The sequence below is a fragment of the Myzus persicae genome, unplaced genomic scaffold (assembly GCF_001856785.1).
Source record: "Myzus persicae strain clone G006 unplaced genomic scaffold, MPER_G0061.0, whole genome shotgun sequence".
NCBI lineage: Eukaryota > Metazoa > Arthropoda > Insecta > Hemiptera > Aphididae > Myzus > Myzus persicae.
This window is the reverse complement of record NW_019103697.1, coordinates 438,846-449,444: the sequence shown is the minus strand read 5'-3', so window position 1 is coordinate 449,444 and position 10,599 is coordinate 438,846. Positions and strand designations below refer to the sequence as shown.

Sequence of the window (10,599 nt, the reverse complement as noted above, 5' to 3'; positions counted from 1 at the left end):
AATAGACGTACTTTACAATGTTGATTCTTTTTAGCTTTATTTCTATAAATGCCAATTATAACAATTTCGCAGGGACATAAGGCTTGACATGTTGTCAAATTCACGAACATTTGGTAATAATTTAGTTAAATATTTATAAATTTATAAAATGTTTAATTTGTATAGCCCAGGATTGAAAATCGAATGCAAGGTTCCTCATAAGTAGTTCATATTGTAAACAGAATGTCAAAAACAATATATTAATTTTTTTTTTTAGACATCGATCGGTCGCCACCTATTGTATTCTCTTTTGGAATAGAGTGCATGTTAATATACGCTGTTAATTTATTAATTAAAAATATAAAACTACAATTTTATATTCAAGTAACAATAAAAGACACAACAAATTCAAAATATTATTTGTTTTTAATTATTAAATGCTTCATTGATCCAAATGACAATTTCATAACATACTTTATTTAAAAAATAGTAATAATAAAATAAATACTTTATAAAGTATAATTTAATCATGGAGTAAGTCTTTTAGGATCACGGGGAAACATTGAAACTTTTCTTATGTTATCTAAGCCTAAGTACAACATAACAACTCTCTCCAATCCGATTCCACCACCAGCATGAGGTGGACACCCATATCGGAAAGCATCTATATAAGCTGCAATCTTCTCAATATCTAAACAAAAATATCAATGACACACTAAATAAAATTATTTATTCATGGGTTACCATGATTCTAGATAAACATACCAACTTGATGATGTTTAGCTCTTTCTATTAAGTAATCAGAATCATGTATCCTCTGAGCACCAGATAGAATTTCTTCACCTCTCATAAACATATCATAAGAATTAGAAGCAACCTATTCAGAATATAAACATCAGATAAATTACAGAAATTCAAACTGCTAGAACATAATACAAATAATTACTTTTGAGTCAGGATCTGGCATGGTGTAAAAAGGTCGTATAGCAAGAGGAAACTTATCCAAAATATAGAAATCCGTATCATACTATGAAATAAAATTTAATCATGAGTAAAAAAGAATAATTTAATTAAGAAAATGATGACTATACTTTTGCTTTGACCAATCGTCCAAGTAATTTTTCATTTGGTGTTGATAAATCATCTTCATCGCCCATTTCAACTCCAGCTTCGCGAAGCATATTGACAGCTGTTGGAAATTCAAGTTTTAAAGGTGGGTCCAAGAATTTAAATGGTTCAACTGGATATTGTTCGCAAATCGTTTTAATTTCAGATTGATAACTATAAAATTAAAATATATTTACATGCAAATTTAAAATATCAAAAAATATTGATTTTGTTATTTTTTTTTAAAGAAAATTGTTGTCATGATTTAAAAACCAACTATAAATATAATCTCTGTTCCATTTTCTTCTACATAAAGGTTTTTTGAATTTTTGAAAAATTAAATTATAAAATAATTGAATTACCTCTTTCATTCTTATTTTATTCTTCAATATGTACATCGTATTTAAAAAATCAAAAATATATTTTAGTTAGTCAATTTTTATTTTGACAACATTAATAAATATCAACTAATGATTTAAATCCAAAATAAAAAAATGATTTCAATTTACTTTTCAAGTTTGATAGTTAAAAATTTAGGAATAAAAATCGATCTATTCTGTATCTGCCCAAAATCAATTATAAATTAACACTGTTAATTATAAATAACAATAAATATTTATACTGGTACATAATATTGCTATCAGCTTAATATGAATAATTAATTTTATTTAGCTTAAAATGTGTCATTGTTAATGAGCCTTAATAAGTTATTTAAAATTAATAAGGTTAAATGTACAAATGTATTTACTTGTCACGTAATCCTTTAAATATGTTGGTAAAAAGTGAACCAATAACATCAATTACTTCATGATAATGATATTTAAAAGCCATTTCTAAATCTAAGCCAACAAATTCGGTCAAATGTCTATATGTGTTACTATCTTCTGCTCTAAAAACTAAAATGTAAAAATATTAGGTAGTATAGGTATGCTATTAAGCATAAATAATTGATGATAGTGATAATAAGATAGCATACCAGCACCAACTGTGAATACTCTATCAAAGTCACCAGCAATTGCCATTTGTTTATACAACTGAGGTGATTGAGCAAGATATGCAGAGCCTTTGAAATACGATATTGTGAAAACATTTGCTCCACCTTCACTCGCAGCATTTATCATTTTTGGTGTATGAATTTCAACAAAACCCTAAATAAACAAAATAATTCAAAACTCTTATTGCAGTATGAAAAAATATTGTAAGGTTAATAGTTGCAATTACTCAAATACTGTGTTACTTTGAATCTAAATATTTAAAATTTGTACACAAAAAAACTAATTCAAAATTATTAAAATGTTTTTAAAGAAAATTATATACAAAACACTATTTTCAAATACAGAATGTATCATGTAGAAAAATAAATGCTAATAATAATATAATATTAAAATAATCTCAAATCAAAAAGATTATAACAAAACCTAACTACATTTAAAAATATGTGCTCAATTAAATTCTAGACTCAAATTTTGAATCTGGTTTATTATAAATTAATCATTATTGATGCAATTTGAACATTACAGCCAAATAATTCTTTAACCCAAAGTAACTTCAGGCCTTAATTAATAAAAATATTACATTTTTAAACGAATAAAATTTTATAACTAAATTACTTTTGCAGTGAGCAAATCTCGGAAAATTTTACAAACACCAGCTTCAAGGCGGAAAATTGCTTGATTTGCAGGGGTACGTAAATCAATCACTCTATTATCTAGCCTTGTATCTTGGTTGACTTTTATATTTAAACCTTGATCCTAAAAGAAAATACATAATTAATTAATTATAATTTATATGCTTATGAATCCTTAACATTTTCACATATACTTTGTGTGCTAATTTATACAAATTGCGTACTTCAAATAGCGGTTTAAAAAAATTAAATGTTTACTGTTATACCTTTTAATTGGATATTAAAGGTTATACTATGGACATATTATAATAGATAAAATGTAGATAATAATAAATAAATAATATTTTGCTAAAAAACTGCAATAGATAAGATAGTGCCTATTGGTAAAAATTGTTATAAGGTTTATATAGAGATAACAAACATATTATTTAGATAGGTAATATAAAAAACAGCTATTAAGTGCAAATTGTTTATATCTCATAAATGTCAATGTATATACTATTTTACCTCATCATCCCCTTTAACTGGCCTAGATGCATCTTCAATAAGTAAAGGAAGTTGATTAGCAGACTGACTAACAACCCATAATTCTTCAATATGTAATTCAACATCTTGTTGTGAGCACGATCCAATTTTAGAAGGCGTTCTTGTAACTTTACCTTTAACGTCTACTATAGATTCCTTGTTAATACTGCAAATCAACAAATCAAAATAAATAAAAAAGTACTGTTTTTATTAAATATATATTTTCTTCCTTACTTGGAACAAAATTTTACAAATTGTTTACTAATAGTATCAGATACTACAGCTAATACTTGAATGGACCATTGTTGCTGTCTGACAACCATGAAACATTGTTTACCTAAAATTAAACTATGTTAATATGCGTAAAATAAATATAACCTTTTTTTGTTTAATTGCCTTTGGCACGACTAGTATGAAGTCTTCCACGTATCCAAACACTATTATCAGCTAAAATAGTCATAATGTTTTTTACATCCACAAATACTCGGTCAGATATACCATTTTTTGAACTTTGGATCATTTTTAAAACTCCATACTTTCCAACAGAGATGTCTTCACCAGATTCCTGGTCATTAGTATTTGCTTTCTATTTTAAAAAAATATCATGATATAAGATCCAAATTTAGTTTTGGACCTAGTGGAATGTAAAAAGTAACTAAATACATTAAAATAGAGCAAGCGCAAAAAATGAATCGCTAATCGATAACAAATCAATTACTCTTCTGGAAATTAATTTTAAGTATTATTGAAAAAGTAAAAAGTTAATACAAATGTTGAATACTTACATTCAATGTTTTGAATTGTTCTTTTTTCATTGCTTTAGCTGCAAGTTTTTCCTCTTTTTTTAATTGAGATTTTGATTTTACTTGCTCACTGATACATAATTTAAAATTAATATTAAAAATGGCCAACAAAAACCATAAAAATTAAAATTGTACTATTTATGAAAAATGAATATAATATATAGTTACCCAATTGGTAGGTTTTTATAGTTCTTAACTCAATATTTACAAATAAATCATTAAAAACAATATCATAAATACTTAATTATTTATATTAATAGGACTGGTGTAATAGAAAATATCTACAGATTAAAAATGAACCACAATGATGGAAACAACAGACTTAACAAAACATACTTATATTTTGCAGGAAGTCACAAGCAAAGTTACTAAATAATAAAATGTTTAAACAGTGAAAAGCGTTTTTTTCAAATGTTATATTTAAATTGAAAAAAATTTTAATTATTAAGTTAATGATGAGTAGTTAAAGAATATTATGAATTTAAAATGTATTATAGGAACATCGATAAGAAACAATTATAAAAAATAATTTACCCCTCAGACACTTCAGCAGCACCATTTTTTGATGTCATTTTTCTATTTTTCAGATTTAGACTGATGGAATATCTAAAAAAAACAATATCTAAAAATCTTTAAAAACCTTAATATGTACTGTAATCAGTTACCAAATTGCCAAAACCACAATCTCACATTGCTAGAGTGGCTTTGATGTAAAACTTCAATACTTACGCAGAATATGGTAGAACAGAATAACTATTCTATGATCATGGACGCACGGCTATAAAGTATTATAGAAATATAGACTATCTTTAATCGCGGTCCGCGGAAGGCAGTATTAATCATAGGGTTAACTCTGTGTTATCAATTTTATCTTTATCAACTGTAGATAATAAAATTCGATTTTTATCACCTCATTATTTTGAAAAGTTTCAACATTTTTGAAAATATTATTATTACATAGGTGATACTTGTGTCTTTTCAAAACAACATTTCTGAAAAAAAAATTTTTATCGTTATAGTTTCTTAAGTATTTACTTTTTTGAATGACACAATGAATTTTTATTTTCATACTCCAAAAGACCAAAGCAGAAAATTATTCTGAATATTTCATTAATAAAATAAATATCGAATTTCAGAAAGTAGTTAACTCAACTTCATTAGTTATAACTTAGCATTTAAAATTTAATTGAGCAGAGTAGAGTGGTACTCTTACATTATCTATGAGTGGTACTGGCCAGCTGGTACCCCTGGAAAAAAGTTGTCCACAAACTCCACTCATCTATACTTGAGTGTTTAAATATTATTACTCTATGGTTTAAATGCTTAATGTAATGATCTTCTAGGCCGTCCGCCCAACGCCCGTGCCATTAACTTACTAATGTACTACTTATCGGAAATTTGATCTTTATAGAATGAAATACTCGGAATAATATTATGTTACGGAATATGGTACCACTGCAGTATGCAGATTCAGTGGCTTAAAGATTTGGCGGTCTCGTTTGAAGGAAGAAGAGTTTTTGATAACCGAGTTTGAGCGCAAAGCCCGTAGAAATATTCTAGAATTATAGCGTGGTCATAGTCCTTCGCTATTGCAAGCAGTATAGTAGCATAAGCATAAGGCATGCAAATATGCAATCATAATCATTGCAATTTGATTCAGTGGCGAATACAATTGGGGTGATGTTGAATTCACCCCCCTCTTTTGGGCTGCTTTTACGTTATTTTAATATTCTTATTTTGAGCCGAAAAAGGTCATTTAATTTTTGAAATTTCGCCTCACCCCTTTGTGTGACTTCTGGATCCATTACAGACTTGTTGCTATTTAGTGTCGTGTCCATAGACCCTATATTAGGTAGTAGGTACTAGACAAGAACAGTGAAATAGTGAATAACCCTACGAGCAGCGTAACAACATAATATTTTCGCAATTATATTATATAGAGTGTCTTAATCAGGATTCGTAATTTTTAACTAAGCACTTATACCATTTTTACGTATGAGATTATGACAGCGACATGACCATCGACCATGATATGATAGACCTTATACTTCTTGTTTACTCAATAGTCAATATGTACGACATTAGGGTAAGTTATAGAGATACATAGATTATTGTATTTTGCATCAAGACAGCCTACATCATTGCAATATATTGTAATACAGCTCGTATAATGCTGTTTTTTATACACAAATCCCGTAAAAACAGACTAAGGAAAAAAACACGGATAAAGAGAAAAGGGTAGCGGTGTCGTATGCTAACTACGCAACAAATATTATCTACGAATTTTGATACATGATGTCGTATGCTATTTTAATTCACGTATGAATTATGTCGTATAATTATATTAAAATCTTACTTCGCCTTAAACCAGAGCACTTCATAAATAAATTAAGATTGTCATGAATGTTCTCAAAAATGAAAGTTGAAAAGTATTTTTCATATCGTTAAAAAATGTTTCGAATATATTTGTTATATTTTATGGAGCGCCACCGTTCTTCTTTAAGCTGCCTTATTTCTACGTGATAAGCAACTTAAGTATTTTGATTTCACAAGTTGCTCATGGTAATCGCGTTTGCGGCTATTCATATAACATTCCTTGAGAACGCCACCACACACTTCATTGTTGACATTATTAATTTTTTCACAAAATCCTCGTTAGGGTACCTAATACACCTTTTTGTTTTAAAAAATTCATACAAGTATCATCAGCATAAATAATATGTCTATATTAATCACCAATCGAACTCATTTTGAACATAAATACAAATGACAAACACACACACCATAGTATTTGTCATAGACCTTTTACTCAGTAAAAGGTCTATGGTACCTATTTGTAGATAACATACGACACCGCTAAAGAGAAAAGAATTTACAAATTTAAAATATTTTAATAGAATATGAACATTAAAAAAATACATAAATTTGTAATTAGTAATTACTTATTAGTGTGTAAAGTGATCACTTCTACCCACTCAAATACACGACCATCAAGTGCTTACATAGAAATTGCCAATATATGTCCTTTAAAAATGGTCGGTATCTAATCCCCTAAAGAAAAATCAAGTGAGGACGTATTGTGTATATATTTTAATAACATTTTTAAAAATATTGAAGTACAAAAAATATATATTTATTTTAAATATGTTGTTGTTTCATTTCATAAAATTATGTGGAAAAATATTTAAAAAAATATAGCTTTCATTCTCCATCTTTATCATATATTTATGAATATATGTATTCTTAGTAAATAATTTATAAAAACTACATCGATATTTAATTATTTTAATATAGTAAAAATCTTTTTTTTTTCCTGTTTTAACCGACGACGCCGCGGGATCTGCTTTCGCATTGCTTCCTCGGCGCAATATAGTAAAAATCTATCAATACCTATTAACCCCTGGTGTGCTAACTGTAAAAATTGGCGCATAACCATCGATATCAAATTTGACAATAATCAAAATCAAGTTGAAACAAATAACAGATTTAGACTCTAAAATGCTGATTGGCAAATTTACTCCGAAACATTTAATAGTGAAATAGAAAATATAACCAATTCAATAACCTGTAATTCTGATATTAACGATAAAATTACAACATTCACCAATGCAATTGTAAATTTTGCTCACTCTGCAATAGGAAAACCACAATGCAAAGGGAAAAGATTTAAAGATCGCCTGTCCCTTGGTAGAGCTCTGAATGCGACAGTAAAGTAATAGAAAAGAATATGGCATTTAAGAAAAAAAAAACAATAACCTATGTGACCCAATAACATTAAAAAAAATCGGTTCATTTAATTCGCTTTGAATGGTTTTGTTGATTAAGGTTTCGTTTTTTTAATAAAATCTTGTTGTTTTTCATATAGTATCCTGAGATGAGATACGTTTGCTGACTTTGCCTGGTAGGTTTTATTTATGATTTTATTGTAAATACATTTCTCTGATATATTTTTTTTTATTTAAAAGTTTACAAGCCTCCACTACAAAGGTAACAAATAAAATATTTAAAAAAATAGTAGTTATACTGACTTTCGTAACAGTTTATAAAAATATATTATTTGGATTTCGTAGTAGTTGTAATCGATGCAATTGTAATCGAAGCTAACGATATTCGTGTTATTGTATTAACATACGTGGTGTATTATCGTATTCGTACCATGGCTATAGCCATGGTGATATCCCACTCAAGTCGCTGCTTTGAGATAATCATAGATAATAAAGATATGGATAGGACATATTGGTCTTATCAGCGGTCTTCGAGGGGAATAATTGAGGTCAAATAAAGTATTCTTATATTGAGTATCGACTATCAATATAAAGGAGCCTCAATTGCCTTCCCCTCCGGGAACGCGGCCTCAAATGTATTTAACATAGGCGTGGCCTATCCATATCTTTATTATCTATGGAGATAATAGGGGATTTTTTTAAGCACGAATTAAAATATAGTATATACTCTATATTTTAATTCCTGATTTTAAGTTTAAAATGTTGATATGTTATCAATTAAGAATTGTAAACAATCGATCATTTCTTAAAAATGTTTTACTAATTTATTTAAATAATTTTCAAGCCAATGATGTTATATCTTGAATTTGAAAAAGTATCATTAAGCAATGCAATTTTTAATTTTGTGTTTTATTGTTCTGTGGTTTTAGGCACCTCACTTGCCCGTAAATAGTTATTTTGATCATTCGTGATCTCGAGAGCTATAATAACCTCATTATTTAATTTTTTTTTAAAAACTCCACAGCCTTAATAAGTAATAACTAATAATACCAGAATCAAAAATCTAAACTTAATACTTAAATCTTTTTTTTAAATAATATTTTTTCTGATGTTGTATATCATCCCTCTGTAATGATTTAGGGTAACTAAATGTTTACACATTTTGAATAGACCTTCATTGTTATGGTATTGGTATTGTACAACAAAATTAAAATAAATCAGGGTAGTGTATCAAAATTGAGGTTTTGTTCAGTATTTTTAATTTTACTAAACCTAGTTTCTAGTACCTAGTACTACATTTACTAGATTTCTACCTAAATCTAGTAAACCTTGCAATTTAATGTATTTTCAAATAAATATTTAACACTGTCTGAAAATGTCATGTCAATGATGATTGGAATTCGTTTTTTACTTGTGAAGAATCCAAAGTATTAACTATTAGATATTTTTTACAAATATATTGTGGAACAAATAGTAGCTGAAAAAAATTATTGTTCCGAGAGATTTTTTTCCACAAAATATTTGTCCCGAAAGACCTTAGTTCTGCAAAACACTTGTTCCAATAAACTTTTGTTCCACAAAATACTTGTTTCACTGTTTAAACCGTTATTCCAGTTTGGAACATGTATTTTGTGGAACAAAAGTCTATTGGAACATATGTTTACGGAAAAATATGTAATGTACTAATGTCCCACTTCTGACCTAACCTATGACCTGTGTACTCTGTATACATGTTAAAAATTGTCTATTAATTATTAGGTGAACAAAAGAGTACAATATTAGAAAATGTCTGTCATAATCATTGCCTCTCTAATGTTCATGGTCATAACTCATAATATACATTTACTTTCTATACATTGTATAGCATATAGTTAAACATAAATAATAATACAATTTGTATTGTTTAATAGTATAATATATCTTAATAAGTTAAAAATATATATTTTTAAAAGCCTACAGCATATAGCGTTTACAACATAGGCACAACTAGACCTCTAAAACAGGGGGTGCTAAATCTGGGAATGCACCACAGAGTCGTGGGGGGCTTTGCCCCCACACCCGCTACACATGAGCCTGCAATGCTCGATAATTCAACATTTTAAAACATATATTAACACACTTCACATAAATAAAATAAAATAAATTTATAATACTTTTTTTGCTAAAATTTCAGTAACATAAGGATACATTATAATTTCATAATTTTGTTAGTAAATAACTTATATATATATAATACATTTTAAATTAGCATAATTTTTCTAGGTTTCATACAATATTTATTTAAAATAGTTTCAGTGTTAATCTGATTTAATAAATCTTTTTCAATATTCAGCAAAGACAAATTGGTAAACCTTTGCTGAAGCATACTTGATCTTAACCAGTTTTATTATTTGCTCTATTATTATGGGAATATCCGTGTATGGAATGAATTAGAATGAATTATATTATAAGACTTACGACCAAATAATTAAATATTTTTTCAGGAAATTTATCATAATATTTAAAAACATAACATTCAGGTATTTCAATAAAATAATAAAAGTTAGATATAAAAAACAGGAGGTGCTAAATTTTAACTTGGGGGTGCTAAAGACCTTTTTGCACCCCCCTAGTTGCGCCACTGGTTTACAAATGTTCTAGGTGTGGACTGGTAATAATGAAGCAAATAGTTCAACAGTCCTGAAAAATTGCAATTTTATGGTAATTTAATAACATAATAACACGAATAGAGCCTACTGTGCAGTGAGCCTACTATAGTACTATATTATAATTCCAAAGATGAATCACTACTACGATTTAAGATAAACTTAATTCGTGGGTAGTAATAATAATA

General features: G+C 27.7%; 1 protein-coding gene across 2 annotated transcripts; it reads right to left on the bottom strand.

Moving 5' to 3' along the window:
• Positions 1-386: 386 nt before the first annotated feature.
• Positions 387-5,005, bottom strand: LOC111035078 (aspartate--tRNA ligase, cytoplasmic). Of its 2 annotated transcripts, none has more exons than XM_022316588.1 (13): positions 4,707-5,005; positions 4,576-4,647; positions 4,024-4,111; positions 3,635-3,824; positions 3,473-3,575; positions 3,221-3,404; positions 2,697-2,837; positions 2,063-2,234; positions 1,835-1,982; positions 1,071-1,260; positions 926-1,006; positions 745-856; positions 387-670 (listed from the first exon to the last, which is right to left on the bottom strand). In XM_022316588.1, the coding sequence occupies exons 2-13, from the start codon at positions 4,611-4,613 to the stop codon at positions 507-509; spliced, it is 1,611 nt and encodes a 536-aa protein (XP_022172280.1). In that variant the 5' UTR covers positions 4,614-4,647; positions 4,707-5,005; the 3' UTR covers positions 387-506. The 2 variants fall into 2 exon arrangements, with proteins under 2 accessions (XP_022172280.1, XP_022172279.1); XM_022316587.1 differs by having other exon boundaries at positions 4,771-5,005.
• Between the last annotated feature and the right edge of the window lie 5,594 nt (positions 5,006-10,599).

What these genes read in the sequence shown, in the direction of transcription:
- LOC111035078 (XM_022316588.1), bottom strand. Translation starts at nt 4,613, where the DNA reads ATGACATCAAAAAATGGTGCTGCTGAAGTGTCTGAGGG. An exon ending in GCTGCTGAAGTGTCTGAGGG is followed by an intron (nt 4,112 to 4,575) that starts GTAAATTATTTT and finishes ATTATGTATCAG; the next exon opens with TGAGCAAGTAAAATCAAAAT. An exon ending in TGCCAGATCCTGACTCAAAA is followed by an intron (nt 857 to 925) that starts GTAATTATTTGT and finishes TATTCTGAATAG; the next exon opens with GTTGCTTCTAATTCTTATGA.